The sequence below is a fragment of the Podarcis filfolensis genome (genome assembly GCF_964270895.1).
Source record: "Podarcis filfolensis genome assembly, chromosome: 3".
NCBI lineage: Eukaryota > Metazoa > Chordata > Lepidosauria > Squamata > Lacertidae > Podarcis > Podarcis filfolensis.
Window position 1 is genome coordinate 44199320 of NC_139606.1, and position 21707 is coordinate 44221026.

Below are 21707 nucleotides of genomic sequence, written 5' to 3' on the forward strand. Positions count from 1 at the left end.
AAACTAGACTGCTTACATGCGGGGCCAGTGAGTTTTCAATTGCCCCTCAAAACCACATTTATTTTTCACGCCATTTTTCTGAGCACTAATCATAAGCAAAACGAGAACAGCATTCTGCAAATCCACTAAAGGCTGATTGTGGCATCTGAGAGTTGCTGGCACAGGACACAGCAAGAAAGCTGTGGGATCATTTTGTCTGATCAAGCTCCCTAATCGCAATGAAATTACACTTAGGTAGGTTCCCTTTCCACACACTTGCTGTAAGCCCGCTTACCCAATGTACCAGGAGTTTACTCTATCTCTAACACATCCTTAGCACATGAATGGTGATAAAACTACATGAGGTCCCTTCAAATCCTGCACCTGCTTAACTGAAATGCTAATTCAAGGCCTTGGAGGAAAGTAGATAATCTTAAATAGAAGTCATTCAATGTTTCAAATAACGTGGGAAAAGGTACCCAAAAAAATTCAGTAAAATTTGTGTTTAAGATCCAAGAATGGTTTAACATATCCATACTTGTAAAACAGAAAAGACTAATAGGATTAAGCACATTTTTCATGCTCCTTACCTTCTCCTTGTCTGTATTTGTTCTCATTCTTTCCCCGTATATCAAGAACATGTGTTGGCCTGGATCGTAACTGCCAGGCGACTGGTCAACAAGCATCAGTTGACACCATCGGAAAAGGTCACGCAGATTAAACTCCCAAGGTCCACCTTTATGCCCCCACTTCTTCTCAATCATAACTTCTTGATCAATCTGAATAACGTACCAGTTCAAAAGATTAAAAACTCAGACGTGTTTCAGCTCATGGTAGATTATTAAAACACCATTGCACAAGAAAGCATTCATCGCACCAAGCATTCAACTTAATTTACTGCTCTTCTAAGCTACCACCACTCTTTACCGTCCATTCAAAATCTTTATGGAATGCTCTTGTTCCAGAATAACTGGGGAAACCTAAACACATACAACATGCAGTTGTCTTACCTTGGACACACATGTATGATTCTATGCCTACTTGCTAGGGGGAAAGCCTCAAAGAAACTTTTATGTGAACTCAGACTTAGTAAGCCTCAGCCAAACGGAACATGCCATAGGAAGAAAAAAAGGGAAGTTCTGTCTGACATATCAGGCAACAAAAAATGAAATACAAACCCAGTCTGCAGTGGTTGTTATCTGTGGAGCCCAGCTAGTTTACATGCCACTGCAACTCCAGAGTTGAAAATGACTACAAATGAAGTTTGTCTCAATACATGTTCGGATGAAAACTGTGACCAGCTTTTCACATAGTTGCAGCAGTCATTGGTTTGGACTTGTGGGGACAGTCACCAGAACCCTGAAGTCCCTCTCCTTAAGAAGACCATTCACATCATCAAGAGGAGTTTCAGGAATTATACTTACCATGTTGTTAAATTCAACCATTTTTGCAATAATCTTTTTGTCAATAGCAGGAAACAGGGTATTTCCAATGTACTCCATGTCTGCGGATGAGAGAGGGTCCACGAAAACCTACATCATCAATATAATTAAATGGGGTGGGAGGTGAGACTCAAGTATTATTTTTATGTAGACACAGAAAAATGCACAGTGCGCTTGCAAATGAAATAAAAATGATTCCATTTAGAAAGGAACTGCAAGGAGGACAAGAGAAATAGTTTTAAATGACATTATGGACTTGCCTGTGTGAATCTGTTCAGAAAAGATTTGGGCAACCCCTTTCTGCCACCTCCTTGCCTGTAGGGATTCTGGCATCCAAAGATCTTTGTTTTCTTGTGTTGCACATGGAAGCTCATTCCCAACTCAGGAATGTAAATCTCTGCCCGATGGTCAAAACAAGCATTCAGGCCTTCTAGTACCGACTGAGAAGCCAAGTTCAGCTATTTGAGAGAAACCAACAGGAAAATTTACACTGCCCCTCTTCTTCACAACACACACTTTTGCCCACAAAACACCTTTAAATCTATAGCAAATAAGCAAAAGTACTGTAGTTAGCTCAGGAAAAGTTAACTTCAGATTAACACAAATGCCCTGGTTATTTAGCTACTCTTTTGGCTTCAAGCTCCTTTTGCACAACTCAAAAGAGCAACAGCATAGCCCAGGGACGTCCAACTCCCAAAGACTGTGATCTACTCCCACTATAAAAAAACTGGCAATGATCTACCCATTGTTGTTGGATGGACCAAAGTTGTTGAGCTTTTTAGGAGGCCAAAGCTGTTGAGCTTCTTTGGGGGGAGGGGGAGGAGGAGATCACTGAGGGGCCTGAGATCTACCAGGATCTACCAGTAGATCATGATCTACCTGTTGGACACGCCTGGCATAGCCTAAAGGTAAATACAACTGTGAAGTCAATGAGGCTGTTGGAATCCACCCAGATAAATGCCATTGCTCAGGGGTAGAGTAGATGCCTTGTGTGCAAAAAAAGGTCCCAAGAATCAATGGCTAGCATCTTCAAGTGGCACTGTTTGAAACCCTGAGCTGGATGGACCAATATTATAAAGCCACTTCCTATGGATTCTATTAAGAAAGTGTTCATTTCAAGCTAATTCAGCCCTAAGACGGCACTTAAAAGGTAAGTAGTAGTTTTAATCTTCTGTAAACTGCAGCACATCCATGACACAGAACTCAAGCTGTTTGTCCACAAAATCGCCTTCTGTAACTGCCACCCCAGAAAAAGCAAGTGTGTGTTCTCCCACTGGAAAACTGAATATAAAATCTGAGCAGCCTCTTGAATAAATAGGAGTAGCAGACTGTTCCAGGATACTTTCTCCACTTAAGGAGAATGCACTGTTAACTTTACCATGTTTGGATAAGACCCTTTTAAAGTCCCCAAACAGCAAACTGAGACAGCTAGAGACCTCATTTTCCAAAAAAGGAACGAAAATCCTTTTTCTGTGCTACATTAAGCTGAACTCACCTCATCTAATACAATCCAGTGTCCAGCTTTCAATGCTGCAAGCAAAGGTCCATCACGCCAGGCAAATTCCCCTCCTTTGCCCCCTTCAACAGGTAAGTCTGTGCCAAACAAATCTGTGACGTCCTGGATCAGAAGGAAGAAAAGTCAAGGTTTCCAAATGCATGTGAAACAATTGCAATTTAGAAAAAGCTCTCCTAGGCTTGCAGTAATAATCCAGTAGCATTTATACCAAGAGTTATAAATATTTTGTTCTATGCATCTGTTGCATCAGCCAGTAAGTGCATTCTATGAACAAAAATGAAACCCAAGAGTAATTTTAAAAATAAAGAAAAATAATTCTAAACCATTAAGATTTTAACCAATATTCAAGCAGCAAACTTTGATCAAGGTTCTTTGCATCTGTATTTTAGGCAGTTTGTTTTGATCATTCACACCAATAGATGGATCACAATTCTAGCAGAATGTGTCCCTTCACTAGACAGGAAAAGGAATATAATGCTTCCTCTTAGAATTAATCAACAATACACCCCTTATTAAACTTACCTATTTCTAAGCATCTTCCCCCTCCCCAATCAATTAGGAGTATTCTCAAGATTTGTGAAAACTTAACACCTGTTAACTTGCAAGTATAGACTCTCACATTCACAAGTACAGGTATCTCAGTGGAGACCACAGTAATCTCTACCTACCGTTTGTTCAGAAAGATTGATTCTAACAAGGCAATTTCCAGAAGCCTTTGCCAAGGCTGCTACTAGGCTGGTTTTCCCAACACCTGGAGAGCCTTCCAGGAGAATGGGCTTGTTAAGTTGCAAGGCCCTTAACAACCGCTGTGCATTCATTGCTGTAGTTCCTGCATTTAGAGCGTAGTCTGAGACATTGTTCTTCTGGTAAATAGGGCCTACAGCACAGAGAAAGCAAATAAAAAATTAATTAGATTACAGGGTAAGATGATCAACATTTTTGCTCCAGTGAAAGTACCAGCTCATCAGACAGAATAATGGTACCAGATCAACATTCATCTTGATGCAGAGGGAGTTTTTTGTATTTTTGCAATTTCCCCTAATCTCCCCTCTTTTTAATGGGTGGTGCAGGCTTAGCTATATTAAGCAACGGCACTCCTGTCTTAACATCTGAAATACACAGAATTATGATACTTAACAATTCTAACTACAGATTGTGGAGTAAAATATTTGAATGCTCCGCCATTAAAGCTCTTAAAAACTCCATGCATATGGAAAGCTAGCATGCCAGAGCGAAGTCTAAGCTAAGTGCCTTCATCTGAGAAAAGAGCATTCAAGCACTCAATTAGAAATGGAAGGGTCTTGGAAGGACTGTAACAAATTATTTTTTCTGCATGTTTATCATCTCTCACGCATTCTGCTCTTAAGTCATCGTAAGCGGCACATCACCATTCAAATTGTACAGCAGCAGCAGCAGCAGCAGCAGCAGCAGCAGCAGCAGCAGCAGCAGCAATACCACCAAAAGAGTTCCTTGCCTGTTGGTATGAAAAATGGGTGGATTCCTATGTGGTTCTCCATCCAAACCATTTCCCTTTCCCTCTTCAGGTCATATATTTTCAGCTCATTCTTCTGAACCTCAGTGAGTTGCACTACTTGGGAAATTTTCCCACACAAATATTCCAGGCATTTTTCACGAGCCAAAGCAGCTGAGCCAGCCGAACAGGACATGGTGCCTACATAGGGGGTAGAGGGAAGAAGAGATCATAGTTATATGTCAATGGTGGAAATGAACATATAGTTAACAGTAAGATATGGCCAAAATCTGTAGACAGGTTGTAATGCACACTCTGTAGCACAAACACTATACGTTGCTTGCATGCGTCTTGAGACTGTTTACTATTTTTGTTCCAAAATGACAAACTTGCTTTAAACCCTTGTGTAGTTCTCATCCAGGGGTTGAGGGACCCACTCCCCAATAAACGATCTGAACTATTCAGAGATAAAGCAAAGAAACTGAAGACATACCTGAACCTATTCCATCTATGTACACCAGACATGCAGCATGGACAAATGTTGTCACTGGACAGACGCTAAAAAGCTGGTGCTCCTCTGAAGAACTGGATAGTTTGTCTTGCGCCATAGCATTCATGAAGCTGACCCACGACAAAACATCCCGGATGCTGAGGATACAGTGGTGTCCAAATTCTTGATTGGTCAGCCACTCTATGAAATCCATCATGAGCCCTGCAATATCTGCCCCTGGGAAAGGTGATTAGATGGAGAGAAGAGAAAAAATACATAAGACACAGACCTGAAACAGAATATGTTTTGCAGTAATTCACAATGACCCACAAGGGATGCAGAGGCCCCTGTACATAATTTTTGCAAGATAACTGAATAGAAGTGCTTAAATGTTTTTACATAAATATTTGCAAAAGTAGAAAGGGTTGAATGCTTTAAAAAAACAACAACATCCACAAGTAAATCAGCAGATGCAAAATTCAAAACATGCTTTGATCCTGCAACTTTATTGGTCTCTTTGTCCACAGTGACTGAACTTTGGCCCAGACCACTACTTTAAGCCTAAGAGGACAAACATTCATCTTAATGCAGAGAATATAGCCAAGGATAGAAAAAATAAGAGTGTATGTTTCATCAGCACTACCTATTTTTTCATCCTTCATTTAAAACCTTGGATAATAAAGAACCTAGGTCAGACCTGTATAACATGCACATATATTTGGACTAGAACAATCCTTAGATGTTCAATTTGCAAGAGCTTTTTCCGACAGCAACTTACAGCTGTGTTCAAATGAGGTCTCTGGTGACAATATGCATAGCAACCTCTGCCTATACCACAGAATCTAGTCACTGAATTCCAAACTTGTTTTTATCCCTTTCAACGTACTAAGAGCTCGAACTGTTCTTCCTTAAATCACTGTCCAGGCAATGATAAAATTTAAGCAAAAGGAAACTGATTTTGCACTTAAAATGACCCCAGTATTATGCAAATATATTTCAATTCCACAATCTAGGTTTATCAAGTATAGAATTTGGAACATACAGCATCTGAAACATACTCAAAGGTAGGCACTCCTATATTCAATTTGTCATACTGCCAAATAAACATGCATTGGACTAAATCTCAAGTGAAAAATTGCAGTGTCGCAAGATCACACCTGTTTGCAATTTCTGTTATCTGCTAGTCGCGTCTGAACAACAGGTAAGTGGTACCTTCAGTCTGTGCCATTTGTAGCAGGAGTCCCATGGGACTTCTCCACAGGAATATTATTCAGCTTAGAGAAAAACCTATGGGCAGCGTTTAAGAGAGTGAGACTATTTCAGAACCGCCTGAACTAACTTCTTAGCTTTTAGAATCTGAGAGAAGCTGACTTGCAAGAACAGAAGGTCTTTTAGAAGGAAACCCCACAGGGACACAGAAACGGAGGAGTGCAGGCTGGTTACTAGGGAGAAAGGTACTCAGAAGTGATTGCAGACGTTTTTCAGCAAGAAAACCACTTCACTGGTTTTGAAACTGCTTTAGCAGTTTCATAAAAGTCTCTTTTGACTGTTAACATCTTTTCTGTTCTTTCTTTTTTCTACTCTCTTCCTGGCCTACAAAGGATGGAAAATCCTGCCTGAATGTGATTAAACCAGCAGAGCATGGCAGCCCTAAAACTCACTAGAGTAAGAAGAGAAAGCTTTAAGGAAGAGGGGAGAGGTGCTTCTTAATCTGGCCAACACTGGCATGTGACCCTCGTGCTGAAAAGGTCTCCCATTACTGATATAAGCAGAGGGACACCCAGAGAGAATAAGTAGGTGATGGAGTTGGTGAACAAATACCTCTGATATTTACCTTTGTCATTCTGTTTGGCAAAGCAGAGTCCTGGATGAAGATTATGGTTTACAATTTGCATTAAATCCATACGGTTGTTACTTTGCGGACACCATATTTCTGTAAATCTATTACGCAAGGCAGGCGACAGCTATGGGCAAGAAAATATTAAGTGCAGTTATTATGAAGGGAACTGCTCAGAGGAAAATTTAAGAATTCTCAAAGAGGGTTACTGGGATAAAAAGAGAAAACAGAAGAATTATAAAACGAGGGGAAACATATTGCTATAAATAATGTGTAGGAGAGTATCAAAAAGCACAATAGGTTAGAATAGTGTGTGTCAAAGAACAAAACTGCATAAAAATGAGTTTTACTTTTTTAAAATGAATGTTTTATTAGACATAATTTATCCTTAGAAAAACGATTTACTCATACAAACATACTTGCAGCTTAATAGTCTTGATATTTTATGACATTCTCAGAGGAGAATGACATTAATTCCTGCCCCTGAAATTCCTAATAGTCTTATAATATGATCTACTACAGGATCCCAAACCAACCCACACTTCCTTTATGCTGCATTTTCTTCATCATTGCTAATTTTATTAACCTCAACCATTTCCACATTTTTCCAATTAATTCTATCTATCTAGGAAATAACACATTTACTCGGCTCCAACAATCAAACAAGCAACAATCAAATTAGCTGTCAGAGCTCCATGTGGAGCTAGGTCGGGGCAGGGAATGTTTTTTCAGTCTGATGGCCACCTTCCCCAGCAAAGGATCACTATGTGGTGAAACAAATGAGATATGAATTTATACTGAAACAGCTTTTCCTAACCGTTTAATATTATTTTAGTACTCTACTCCTTGAAATGTAACCTACTTGATTTGAAAGGCCTGGTAGTAAGAGCTTTCCTGTCTCTTCCTCCCTGTGGTAATTAGGTCATAAATAAAAGAACTGGGAGTGCGAATGTGTGTGGTCTTTCTTACAGATAAGGGCATGGGGCTCCCAAGCAGCTGTAGCCTGCGAAGGACACCCATGTGATAAGGAAAATGTAACTATCAAAGAGCCTGGGGTCCCAGAAAGGTAGGATGTGGGACTGGTTGCAATGCCTTACAAGCTTCTAGAAAAACCCTAAGACCAAGTTGGCATAAGCATTTTTTTCATTCCTAAAACTACAGGTAATTGAAAGTGGCAGCCAGCACAGAACGGCATTTTCTTACATTACCTCTTTCTTCCCAAAGTCGCCGCCAGGATTCATTGTGGCTAAAATGCAAAACTTCTTTCCTGCAGTCAGCAGTTCTACTTCATTGTCCTCACTGGCTTTTTCAGCCAACACTAGCGTCTTTTCAGTTTCAAGGACGCTGAAATAAAACCAATTCTCAATATTTGCTCTCGTTAAATTTCCAAATATCCATACAAAACACTAGAGACTTGCCTAATCGACAGAAGCTTTGCAACTCTTGTTGTTAAGAGCAGCAAGAATCAGAAGAAGCCAGGGAAAAGTTAAGATTTATCCAATTTGCATTTGTGAATGACACGCCAAGACAACAGACTAAAAAATGCCCAGTTTTCAAGTACATACCTATTTAGTCTTTCAAGAACAGAATCATCTGCCAATGAAATCTCATCCATGAGAAAAAAGCCATCCTCTCTCATTGCTAAGACAAGGGCTCCATCATGCCATTCAAACAGCCTAGAACCATCGAACTCCTGTTTGAAAGAAAAGGGGAAAGTCTGATCAAGTGTGTGTGTGCATACATACATACATACATACATATATTTACAGACACGCACTTGGTGGATTTTTCAAGCTCTCAATTATATCAGGCACCATAATGCCAACTTACCTCATCCTTTGATCTCTGTCTAACAGGTCGCAGTCCACCCAGGAAGTCAGAGGTCTCCATGTGCAAGTGACAGTTCACAGAATGTAATTTCCGACCAGCCAATGCTGCAAATATCTGACAAATAGTAGTTTTGCCACACCTGCATAACAAAAAGCTTGCAGTCAGTTAAACTCCAGCTACTTGTCTGTTGCTCTACGTAAAAAATAAATAAAACTAATAATGAATATATTGAAGACTGGTTTACCCTGTGTCTCCAACCAGAAGTATAGGTTCACCAAACTCTAATGCTCGGCCTGCCAAAATGGCAAGCCTTGTCATCCCTTGAGTCCACACAATGTGACTGAATTCATCGCCCATTATAGATGTCCATGTAGATGCTTTAGCTGGTTCAAAGTGGTAATGGGGTTGGGGAAGGAAACAAACAAAACAAACAAAAACAAATTAATTAGCTTTAGCCAAACATTAAATCTTCTCTTATTATTGTTATTGTTTTTCAAATTTACCCATTTGCTTCTTTATGCTTTCTTCTGAGAAGAGGCGCTGAGGATGCAGCTTTCTCTTAAAGTGTTTTTCAATGACTGTTTGGATAACGTCAACTTCTTCTTGTTTCCTGACCCTTCCTGCCAGAAGCATAAATCCTAGTAACAGAAAGACAACAGTTTATCAAGATGTTCACCGCTTTTGAAAAATGGTTGAAATGTGGCTACTGAACTGGACACAATGGCTGTGTAAGTTGAAAAGAAACGAGTGGAGACTCACCGTCATTTGCTAAATGCTGAAGCCAGTCATACTCCTTCTCCATCTGTTCTGCTAATCGGTACCTTTCAGCCCAGCGAAAGAGATCCCGAAGGGTAATGAAGCCATGCTTGCCTGCAAACACTGAGGAACCTCTGCGATAAGACTAGATTTAAAAGGACATCAAAGTAAGCATTCATGATCCAACACAATTTTCTGTACCCACAACTGCATTTTCCACTACTCTTGCAATGCCTACCCTCCTTACCACCAAACCTCCAAGTTGTCTTCTTAGCATTTATTTGTCCAAATTTCACCAATATTTCAGTAATGACCATCAGTCCCCTGAGCCAAACAAATTATGGTAGGTTGCTATGTAGCTCAACAATAACCCCCCCCCCCAAAAAAAACCCAGAGCCAATAAATGTGTGCGCCTTGAGTATAAGACACCAAACTACAACTAGGGCTCAAGTGACTTCTCTATTCTTTTCTCATTAAGAGAAAAAAGATTACTGTCCATACCTGCAACTCCAACATGACTTTGACAAGTTTACTGCAGTACGAAGGTGGAAGGTGGCATCTTTTGTGCAGGATGGTTTCTAGCTCTGTACTTGGTAGCTCATCAAAATGCAGCTCCACAAATCTGTTCCTGAAAGCTCTGGACAATACCTTAAGACACACACACAAAAACCACCTGTCAAGTATTAATCTACTGAGAAATTCACACACACTGAAAACTTAACACGTTTCCCACCCTCAAACAGTCAGCTAGTATTTCATGGCGACTGAACATGGTCATACTCAATGGATTTGCCCTCTTAATTTCCCTCCCCCTGAAGATTTCTGTGCACGTCTGCAAACAGTGGGGTTCTCCCAACTCTGTTGACACCTCTCTCTTGTGTTTGGATGGTACCATTTTGGATTGGCAACTTGTAGACTGATTTCACTATTGGTTCTGGATATGCTACAAAGACTAGAGCGTTTGACTAGGAGTGGCGAAGACTCAGGTTCAACTCACCAAAGCTCATTTGGTGATCCTAGGCCAGTCTTTCACTCAAACTATTACTCAGCCTAACCTACTGCACAGGACTAAGGTGAAAGAGAGAAATCACATATGCCACCATAAGGTCCTTGAAAAAATGGTGGCGTGTACGTGTGAATAGCATATCAAAAGAAAGCCAGCTTCATCTGAGGAAACTATGTATGTACCTTCCTGCCTCCATAGAGCCCTGGAGGATTCTGTGTAGCAAAGAGCATGAATCTTGGGTGAGCTTTGACTGTTTCTTGGGTTTCTGTTATGAACAGCTCTCTGTTGTCATCCAATAATCTGTTCAGGGCCTCCAAAACATCAGTGGGTGCCAGGTTGAGTTCATCCAGGATTATCCAGTAGCCCTTTTGCATAGCATCAATGAGGACACCTATGAAGCATTTACAGAAAAAAAGAAATAAATGAGTTGCCCACTTGAGGCAAGCCAGGCAAGCATCTGTTTGAGCAAGTGGGAGAGCCAGCTGGCAAGGAAACACCGAGTGATTGAGGTAATAATCAAAGTCCTACCTTCCTTAAATATCAGCTTCCCAGATGGATCTGAAGTATAACAGCCAATGTACTCTTGGATGTCAGTATGCTCATGATTGTTAATCCTAACACAATGGTTCCCGGTTGCAGCAGCCACCCAGCGTATTAAACTGGTTTTACCAATGGATGTGTCTCCTTGAATCAACACTGGATAGGTCCTTAAAGAATTAGAAAACAGCCAAGTTAGATGTTGTGTTCTATGGTGGTGAGCTGTTGTTGAAGAACACGTATGGCATAGTTTATTCCAGAGTCATAACAATGCTCCAGAAATTATTCCAATTACAAGCAATCAAGAACAGCAACAGTTTTAAGTCACCCCCCACTGTTACTGTAGAAAATATTTCCGTGCTTTTCTACAACAGTTAGACAATTGTCAACTGCTTATATATTTGCAATACTGTTTTCAGTTAATATTTGGCTTTTTGCAGTACCTATAAAATAAGAACATTATTAAATTTTAAAAAAAATGCACTGTACCACAATGCAAGGAAGTATGCTCTCATGAACAAATAGCAAGTGATTATTTTATTCTCACCAATCGAAATTAAACTATTTCCAAAGGAAAGAAAAAGGTACAGCTGAAGTCCAACATACCCAGCTGATACAACTCTGACGATATCTCTGAGGTTAAGTTTAACTGAAGCTGTGAGCACATAAGTCTCATCCACGGTTGGTTCCATGTCGCCAATTGAAATCCAGTATCCCTCTACCTTAATCATTCTCCCTCCTTTAGGTTCTGGTAACGACTAGAACAACATTACAGAAACAAAACCAGCTTATGTTATGAACTGCTATCTCCGCATAATAATTCTGTTCTTTGTTTAACTAAGCAACACACTCTTAGAACACCAGAATACATGTGGTATTTCCTTCATATGTGAGATGCAGAAGATTATCATGCTCTGGTTATGGTATAATACACCAAGCAAGCACAGAGTCTACACCTGGTGTGGAAGAGAGGAGGGATATATTAACACAATGCGTTAAGACTCCCTCTGAGAACAGAAGGACTCCTTCCATTCATTGAAGGTTTTTGATCCAGCAGGCAGCATCTCACTGGCACAAGTGGATGAAAGGTTTTTTTTCTTTCCCCCTTCATCTTGAACCCCCCAAATCACCTTGCACACTATTATAGAAACGGCCCCAACAAACTGAACAATATTTCCAAATGCAGATGGAGAACTGGAAAAAGTCACCTTCTCACCTTTCCATCAGCAGGAATGAACTCTAGATCTAAGCCAATGTATTTCCAAATTTTACATGGATTCAGCAATCCCGTAAGTGGGATTTCACTTATAGGGTGCTCCTATGGGGATTGGGTGGGAGTATTTTGTCAATTTCCACATTCTCCTGCAGAACTGTCTAGATGGTTGGGGGACTTTCGAAAACAGTGTGACAGGTACTGCTAGGGTGTGTGCAGATGAGATCAGTAACAATCGTCAGTAACACCTTCCTCCAAGTGGGGGGCTTTGATAAATGTCAGCCCATTCAGCAAACAGAATGCATCCTTCCAGGTGAAAATGGGAAACCCTTGATTTAATCCAGGGTGGGTAAAATTAAACTCAGAATTCAAATTGAGTTTTGTTCTGTTTTATGTATTTTATGTCATACCCCAAAATAATTCTGAGGAGGAGGGGAGAACTCAAACTGAGAACAATTCAATTCACACACACACACACACATACACACACACACACATTAATAGTAAGAAATTACTTGCCTGCTTGAGGATGTTCTTCACGTTTCCAGACAGAATATGCTGACATATTAGCCTTTGAACAACAGGGTAAGAACTTCTGTCAAGCTGGGTGAGAAAACCCAAGCAAAAGCCCTATTTAGAAAAAAAACAGATTTGGGGTTTTTTAAAGTAGCTAGTTTCAAAGAGATTTTAATTGCTAATGCAAAATAATTTCTCTCTTTTTTTCTAAAGACAAAAGGGAAGAGAGGAGGAAGTTTAGGAACAGAGAACAAAGATAGTCACCTCATAAAGAGAGCGCTGTATGCTGCAGCATGGGTTGGATGATGCAAATCTCAAAGCTCTGCAGAGAGTACGAAGGCTGTAGTGAGGTCTGTGCCCTGTCCCATCTACCAGTTTTGTTTCACACTCCTTTCTCACAGACAAATAAAAGCTGCAGAAGCGAAGGGTTATATATATGAAGCATATTTTTCATGTATTACACTCATTTTTCTACCATGTTAACAGGAGTTAATTTATCTAGGGGCTTGATACCTCAATGTGCTGCGGAGTTCCTTTTCCTGAATAAATATTGTCCCCTTCAAGATTGAATAAGGGTGCAAAAGGGATTTCACTCCACATCGTTGCTAACCAACCCAGGTAAGGCTCAGTCTATATATCATCTATCAGTCTTCCAGAACATCTGGTGAAAGACTACAACTCCCATGAATCCCAATCAGCTTGGCCAACAGATATGATGGGAGATGGTGTAAAAACAACAACCTGGAATGCACCAGGTTAGAGAAAACTGCCATAAAATATAAGCTCAATTCTAAATGTCTGTACTAAGTCAAAATGTTCCCTTGCCTAGAAGTGGAGCACAGCTATGAAAGAGCAAGGGACCATCTGTATGGGTATAATGCTCAGATTCTCCTTTTAGGCTTCATGTTGTATATATGCGTAAATAAACCATATATCATAAAAACACCAGAGGCTCCAGTGTGCCCCATTTTTCCAAAAGAAATTCAGATCCTGGGTTTATCATGTATGGGACCCCTGCAATTTCACACCACTCATAGAAATTGGAGTCGTGTATTGCAGTATATACAGAGTGAGGCCCTCTATGAGATAGTCCCTAAATATTCAGATGTATCCATTTAACAAAACTCATAAAGAAACCTGTAAGCGTTTTATAAAAGCGTATATTATAAAATATAACATTTAAATTATTGATAATTTTATTTAGGTATTTAAGATATCCAAAAGATTATTAAAAACAGTGGCTAAAAATAAATGATTTTTCCTTCATATTAATCTCACCCCAGCAACAGAAAAATAAAGTGGTATAATACATTATCCAATAATAAATAGCTTTCTAAAGAAATTAAAGTCTTTAAACAGGAAAATTCCTCAGAAATTTCAGGAGTTTAGAGTTAGAATGAACTTTTGAACCACTGTCAGAGAGAAGAGGGCATCCATGTTACGCTAATACTCGTAGAATAAAATTGAAATACTCAAGGCTTCTGATTAAAATTTATTCAGATATTGGGGCTTAGAAAAGCAGGAAAAAGCCCATATTTCTTGACTGACAGTGATATTTGTTAAGACAATGATACTCAGGGAGTGGAGCTCATAGTCATTTAGTAAAAACATGGAAAGCAAGTGGGATGCACATCTCGAATCTGGTGCACAATTTAAATAAATTATTTGACATTCTGAACTGTAATGAGCTCAAAGAAATGGCAACTCATAGAGGAAGTTCAAAAGGCAGAAAAGCGCAATCTGAACTCTTAATTCCCATCACCTTCAGCCTGTGTAGCCAAAGGTCAGGGATGATAGGAGATGCAGTGCAGCAACTTTTGAGGACCACAGGTTAACTACCCCCGTTTCAGAAATACCACACTAGAAGTCACTGCTTTTTTTTCTTAAAGAATGTTTAGGGGTACTCTCATTTTCCGACTCATATCGAAACACTGTGCCTTAATGAGGCCAAACTTAGATTCACGAAATGTTTAGGGGTATGCGTACCAGTACATCTCCACCCCCCCCGAAAAAGCACTGCTACAAGTTAAATACAACAAAACCTTCCCAAAGACTCTATCAAATCTTACAATTTATACAGTACTTTCTGTTCATCAAAAACTTACTTTACAATCCCTTGCACTACGCTCTTGCTCACGTTCAGCCCTTTGAGATAATCCATGATAAGAATCTGCAAGTCTCCTTCATTTTGTAACTCTTCTACGTAAAGTTCAGTGAACCTACAAGACAACATTACATTGTAAAACACCTGTCTGCTTATTGATACCAAAGTCTGATATTTGATCATGGACCCTAGCCTGTCGACATCACAACCAATTACAAACGTACTGAATTAAAGACTAGTAATAGAGTAACATTCAGTGAAAGCTTCAGATTACTTAGAAATCACATAATTCAGCATGCAGAAGGTCCCAGGGTCAACCCCCCAAGAGCTGTAATTAAAAAGGAGTCAGGTAGCAAGCCTAGGAAAACATCTGCCTTTGGTCTTGGAGCACGGGCCCCCCATCCACAAACCTTTCTAGAAGGTTGGGGAAACCCCAGAACAGATTAGGGGACACACAGGGGAAGGGGGGGGGAGAGATGTCCTGCCATGCAAGCAGAAGTCATTCTTCTCACACAAAGCATACTTAGCGCTACACTGAATACAACCCCAAAAGTTAAAACATACCATTAAAAATAAAAAAAATTAAAACATGCAAAAATATTTAAATTGCACTTCTATTGGCTTATCTCAGCATTAGTTGTTTCTGGAAAAACGCATGACCTTTTAACATAGGTAAATTTCGGAATCCTTTCATCTGCTATACACTAAAACCTAGGGTATTGGGTTTTCTATGATATTGCTGCTGAATTATTTTGAGCTCTGCAGGGGCAGTGATAACACCATGCATTTGTCACACTGTTTGTAAGTCAAAACCTGTTGAGCAATTCAGTGGGGAAATGAAAGTGCAACTGTAGAATCTAGTGCTTAATGAACACTTGACAAGCTACCATCAGCTCTTGCTTGCCTAGCTAATTTGGACTGCATGGGCTATGAAAGATCAAAGTGAGCATAAAATCCACTCATATACCCAACCAGCCTTTTATCCAGCTGTTTTTGTAGCTAACATGTAATGCTGACAATCAGAAGATGGCCAACAGAGCAATGTAGATCATTTTCCTTTTATCTTTCCCATGAGACCACTATATAATTCTAGTAACCAACTCTGAACCTGATGACATAAAGGACACTTGAAGACAACTGCAGCTCTCAAAGAGAGTGTGCAACGTCTATTATTCCTGAGATTGGCAGCAAAAGGTATTTTGCAACATAGCAGCTCACCAGCATGCTTCAGCTATAGCAGGGATGAGGATGGGGAGTTAAGAGTCTTAATACAAACAGGTCCCTCATATCCCTTAAGCTACTGCATGCCAATCAGAGATGTATGCAACACAGACCAAAAGAAATACAACATTCTAGGCTACTGCAAACACCTCAAGAGCTACAAGTTGTTCTCAGCTTTAAAATGGTTTTGTAAAAATGTACGTTCTGTATCTACCTGTTCCGTATTCCTGGAGGGAGGTTTCTTTTGCCAACATCAGTAGCTGGGTTCATGCAGGCAAACAAACGAAAATTTGAATGACGTACCAGGGGCTCTACAAGGAAAAAAATGCACAACCAACAAATTACAGCGCTGTTTGGCCCCATAAAAACAAATGAAGCATACAAACAAGAAAGCATGAAACAGCCATTTAAGGAAAATTAAAAACAGAAGTTCAAGAAGCAAACAGGAAAAACTCATACACAGCCAATTGGTTGTCCTAGCTGGTGAAAACCTACTCTCAAACTTCAGAGAAAGCTATCCTTAAAAGCAAAGATGAAAACAAAAGGGTCTTTTTTCATAGTCCTCTGGAACTTGCTGTTCTTCAAGCTAAGGGACAGCATGGACAAGGAATTGCAATTTTCTTCTTCAGGAGAAAACTCCCACGTGCTAATCTCTTAAGTTATCGGGAATCAAAAGAGTGAAAAGATAGTATCACAGTGGTACCTCAGGTTAAGTACTTAATTCGTTCCAGACGTCCGTACTTAACCTGAAACTGTTCTTAACCTGAAGCACCACTTAAGCTAATGGGGCCTCCTGCTGCTGCCATAGCACGATTTCTGTTCTCATCCTGAAGCAAAGTTCTTAACCCGAGGTACTATTTCTGGGTTAGTGGAGTCTGTAACCTGAAGCGTATGTAACCCGAGGTACCACTGTATTCAGATGTGAGTTTTTCAGCTATCAGTTTACAGGGCTTCCTAAAGTGGTCAACGTTGACCCACGGGGTTTATGTGACTGTGCAGAGGGTGACATGGGTGTGAAAAAGTTTACAAGACATAGCGCAGAGAAACTGATTAGGCTCTATGAGCATCAGAAATAAAGGGCTTGGATATTTAGAGATCAGCACCTCCTTTATGAGTAATATAATCTTTTTTTGCAATTCCTCGTAATGGTGATTATATTGTGGATTATATACTCAAATTTCTTGAGTTTATTTCATTTACATAACTAATAATTTGCTTCTGGGTCTGTCACATCTTTAGATGCTCATCTATGGGTCAATGAACTTAGATGACTTGAAACCATTAATTTCAAACTCTCATTTTAAAAAAAAGGAACTGAAAAAATACACCACTGCAGAACAGGAAAACTTACTGCAACAAAAAACAAAAACAATACCTGTGTCTCCTCTATCCAGCAGTATCAGTGAACCAGATAATCCTTCAAGTAAACCACTCAGACACTCTAAAGTTTCTGCTGCTGCCAAATTGATCTCATCTAGTAGAATCCATTCTCCTTTTTTCACTGCTTGTGCCAAGGTGCCCTTAAAAAAAGACAAAAAGACTCAAAATTAGCATTTGATAGGCATCTGGAGCTGCCCTCTAGTTGGACTACGTTTTGAAAACTGCATTTATAGTTAGAGGGACCAGATAATTCCACAGTGGTATAAGCAGAATTCCATCTTTTACATTGTTTTTAAGCAAGTTGGTGGAGTGGAAACTCCTCATTTAATTAACTGCTTTTGCCTTATAACAGTTAAATATCTGCAAACCCCTCTAAGGTGCTTCTAGTTGTACCTACTTTTTTTTACCTAGCACCAAACCCTTTGCAGCATTAACTTTTTTCCTCAATGAGGACTCATTCTTCCTGGCTTGCAGAGGAAATCTATTTCACCTTCATTTTCAGCCAAGACTAAGGGGAGTAAAGGTGCTCATCACACAAGGACATTAAGTGAAACCTGGCTAGCCTGAAATCAAATGACCGCCTCCACAGGCAAAAAAAACCAGAAACTGTGTGTGTGTGATCCACATCACACATTTGAAAGCACACTGCTTCCTCCAAAGAATCCTGGAGACTGCAATTTACCCCTCACAGATCTGTAATTCCCAGCACCTTTAACAAGCTGCAGCTGGAACTTTATTTTAATAAAGTAACTTTCATATGCATCTTATGGACAAATATGCTCTTTTGCACAAAAGGACTACCTCTACAAATGCAAAAACTAGAGCATTTTCTGTCATCTTCATCTGTTGTTTTGCATGGTCTAAGCGGATACCAAGTTCTTCCCACTTTTCCTTCAATGGTGAGCCTACAAAAAAAAAAAAAGGGCAAGCTATAGTAAACGTAAGATAAGATAAAAACATTCAAGTTCATGAAACCACATAATAGAATTTGCCATAGTACAAAACAACTCTGAATATAACATAAGCCGCTCTGAAGAGAACAGTCCAGTTATTCCGACAATCACCTTTAGACCAGTGATTTTATGCAATTTAAATCCTACTAGCAGAACAGGGACATTAAAATGAATGAACTGAATGAGTTGGAATTCATTGGACTGAGTAATGTTTGAGGTCAAGTAATGCTCCAGTCATCTGTAATGCATATGCAATCACCTCCTCTGTTTAAACAAAGGAATGCTTACAAATCTGTTATTTTTATTGAACACATCTGGATTCAGCCTTAGAAGGCTAGTTACTTAAACTGTATCTCTTTCCACTTCAGAGCAGTATTTTATTTTTACCTTTATTTATTTATTAAATTTCTGTTCTGCCTGTCAACTGAGGACCACAGGATAGTTTACAATATGAAAACACAAAAATACGAAACATAGTAACAAACAAAACAATAACCTTCCCCCCTTTCACCTTCCCCTTTAAAATGCAGTCAAGCGTTTATTATTATTATTACTATTATTAGGCTGGGATAAAGTTTGTACAACTTTAACAAGACCTTCACCTCTTCAGTCAAAGATGATGTGTGAGAATGTTAAATTCTTTCTGTCCTTTTATCTGACTGTTCATTAAATAGTTCAGGATGGCTTAACTGTGACTCCCAAGCATCTCCCACCCAGGTCACTGATCAGATCCACACCCACTAAGCTTCAGGAATGATATTGGATCATGTATCAGAAAATGCTATTTTCTACTGCAGAAAAATTGCTTTTTTCCCTCCACTGCTGATCTCTCCATATTTGAATTCTAGGGAAAAATCACACCTAGTACAGTGGTACCTCTGGTTATGAACTTAATTCGTTCCAGAGATCCGTTCTTAACCTGAAACCGTTCTTAACCTGAGGTACCACTTTAGCTAATGGGGCTTCCGCCGCCACGCGATTTCTGTTCTCATCCTGAGGTAAAGTTCTCAACCCGAGGTACTACTTGCGGGTTAGCGGAGTCTGTAACCCGAAGTGTTTGTAACCCAAGGTGTTTGTAACCCGAGGTACACTGTATCTCCCTTGCCAAATGCATACTGAAGCACAGTCCACCCAACTTTAAGAATGCAAGTTCCGCTTAAATCTCTCGTTTTATTTATTTGATTTCTACCCTGCCCATCCTCAAACAGAAACCCATTTTAAGAACTTGGAAGTTTACCATTTTCTTTAGCTTCCTTATTAATGGCAGATTTGTGTACATGCTGCATCAGCTTGAGAAGATCATGCCAGCGCTTCTGTCTGTAACATGTCTGGATGTGCCCCAAGAAAGTCTGGTTTTGTTTCCTGGAAAACGTCTGTGCAAAAAGCTCCTCAAAAGACTCTCGCAAGGGCAACCAAATCAGTTTGTTATCCACCGGCTTATAGCTGTAAATTGGGCAAACAGTAATGTGTTAACTGAAAACTCCGGCAGCGACATGTGGCAAGACCAGGCTCAGTACGATCGGACAAGGTGAAAATCAAACCAGCCTCAGCGGATCTGATAACAGATAAAAGGTGAATCTGGTGGCCCCTGCACACCATTACTAAACAGATGACTTGAACATGTTGAAAATTAGAGACCGGCTGAAACATATAAGAGAACTTACCCTTTTTTTTTCAGGTACACAAAATGACAAAAATTTCATCCCACAGCTACATGGCACCGCTCATTCCAACATCTCTCCCTGCCCCAAGACTGAACATTCCCTTGTCCTTGTACTTGTCATTACCACATCCATGGAATCCCACACCCCATTTCATGTTGCTCTATGTACTTTTCTTTTTGCCATATGGTTCTCTATTTTTGAACGCAGTAACTCTTATGAATGGGGTCCATGCACACTTCTACTAAATACAAGATCTGAAGTCACGAGTGAAAAAAATGATTTGTTGATGCAGTTGCCAACAGCAATTTGCAGAATTATTAGACACTCACCCCCCTAGGAGATCTGCAGTATCACTCTGCTGATTCATGTTGATAACCCTCAAACGGTGCCCTTGAAGAAATAAAACACAGAAAAGACACTGAAGCACTTCTCAAACCTTTTCTAGAATCCTGGTCAAAGTCCCCGCATTATACTACATTTTACCTGTAATGTGGGCCAGGTATTGAACAGTAGATGTTTTGCCTGTCCCTGTTTCACCCACCAACAACACAGGCTCTCCTTTGTCGACACACACAGCCAGCTGCTCAATTAATACGGATGATGGACGTGTGGGAGCAAAGGTCTGCTTTTTTCTGCCAATACATGAAAGGGTAAAATCTTCTGTTAGCAATACTCTAATGCTATGTGCTAAGCATCTCCAAGTGCATTTGATTCACTAATTCTACAAATATAATCTCTCTCTATTACCAGGTTTCCAAAAAAAACACCTCAATGAGACATTAAAAATGCTGGCACGGAATTTTAAAGTTACAAGCACATTTAAAAAGTGCACTATTGTACATCAACCTGTAAGCCATCTGGTTGAAGGGTGGCTTAGTAATTTTAAAATATATACAAACAAACAAACAAACAAACAAACGCATCAATACCTTTGCACAAGAAGCGCATGAATTTGCTTCCGTAAGAGCTGGACTCTTCCCACAGAGACCTCTTGCTCCCTTATTGCAATTTCTGGTTTGTAAAGTTGACAGTAGTATTCAGTCTAGAGTAAATAAAGAGCATACATACTGAACTCAGCTTACTAAAAAGAAAGACATGATGTAGTCCTTTGCCATATGCAGTTGTGCAGTACAGTGGTACCTTGGGTTAAGTACTTAATTCGTTCCGGAGGTCTGTTCTTAACCTGAAACTGTTCTTATCCTGAAGCACCACTTTAGCTAATGGGGCCTCCTGCTGTCGCTCCACCGCCGCCCGAGTACGATTTCTGTTCTCATCCTGAAGCAAAGTTCTTAACCCGAGGTACTATTTCTGGGTTAGCGGAGTCTGTAACCTGAAGTGTATGTAACCCGAGGTACCACTGTACAATTGAAAGTTAAGACACAAGTCCAGTTTGCACATCACAGTAAGGCATAGTAAATATTTATTGTGAATGTGCCTTTCTGGGTTGTATGTCCCCCCCCCACCTCATGATAGCAGGGAGCAGACAGACCACAGTCCCTGCTTAGCATTATGTCCAAACCAGAGGCCATGATTTGCTTTGCTTCAAACCATGATCAGCAAATCAAGAACAACCTTAGCTACAGTAATTTGCCGGGAACAAAACAAACTATGATCCCTCATTTGAATGTAACACTTGCTTTCTCCAAGTGTGAGTGGACAGAATTCAAATGACCAAGATCACCATGGTTACAGTGAACTATTAACTATGGTGATGTGAGAACAAGGCCTTTGGGCTGTATTCAGTTGTTACATGAACAGAAGTCAGCTCATGCAACCAAACTTTCTCTTTCAC

The 21707-nt window shown here is 39.9% G+C and overlaps 1 protein-coding gene across 1 annotated transcript in view; it reads right to left on the reverse strand.

The window, feature by feature from the left end:
• Window positions 1-21707, reverse strand: part of MDN1 (midasin AAA ATPase 1) — an 88764-nt gene that overhangs the window by 54562 nt on the left and 12495 nt on the right. Inside the window, exons 13-40 of the mRNA XM_083608261.1 lie at window positions 20845-20957; window positions 20399-20547; window positions 20245-20305; window positions 19489-19694; window positions 18100-18203; window positions 17294-17438; window positions 16133-16229; window positions 14699-14812; window positions 12858-13005; window positions 12597-12707; window positions 11471-11622; window positions 10856-11034; window positions 10510-10718; window positions 9823-9969; window positions 9325-9466; window positions 9069-9203; window positions 8810-8948; window positions 8566-8704; window positions 8301-8428; window positions 7944-8079; window positions 6733-6862; window positions 4902-5135; window positions 4412-4609; window positions 3606-3814; window positions 2917-3039; window positions 1682-1879; window positions 1404-1511; window positions 570-758 (exon numbers count right to left, since the gene is read on the reverse strand). Coding sequence (XP_083464387.1) covers window positions 570-758; window positions 1404-1511; window positions 1682-1879; window positions 2917-3039; window positions 3606-3814; window positions 4412-4609; window positions 4902-5135; window positions 6733-6862; window positions 7944-8079; window positions 8301-8428; window positions 8566-8704; window positions 8810-8948; window positions 9069-9203; window positions 9325-9466; window positions 9823-9969; window positions 10510-10718; window positions 10856-11034; window positions 11471-11622; window positions 12597-12707; window positions 12858-13005; window positions 14699-14812; window positions 16133-16229; window positions 17294-17438; window positions 18100-18203; window positions 19489-19694; window positions 20245-20305; window positions 20399-20547; window positions 20845-20957 — 4143 coding nt within the window. The remainder of the gene's footprint in view (window positions 1-569; window positions 759-1403; window positions 1512-1681; window positions 1880-2916; window positions 3040-3605; window positions 3815-4411; window positions 4610-4901; window positions 5136-6732; window positions 6863-7943; window positions 8080-8300; window positions 8429-8565; window positions 8705-8809; window positions 8949-9068; window positions 9204-9324; window positions 9467-9822; window positions 9970-10509; window positions 10719-10855; window positions 11035-11470; window positions 11623-12596; window positions 12708-12857; window positions 13006-14698; window positions 14813-16132; window positions 16230-17293; window positions 17439-18099; window positions 18204-19488; window positions 19695-20244; window positions 20306-20398; window positions 20548-20844; window positions 20958-21707) is intronic.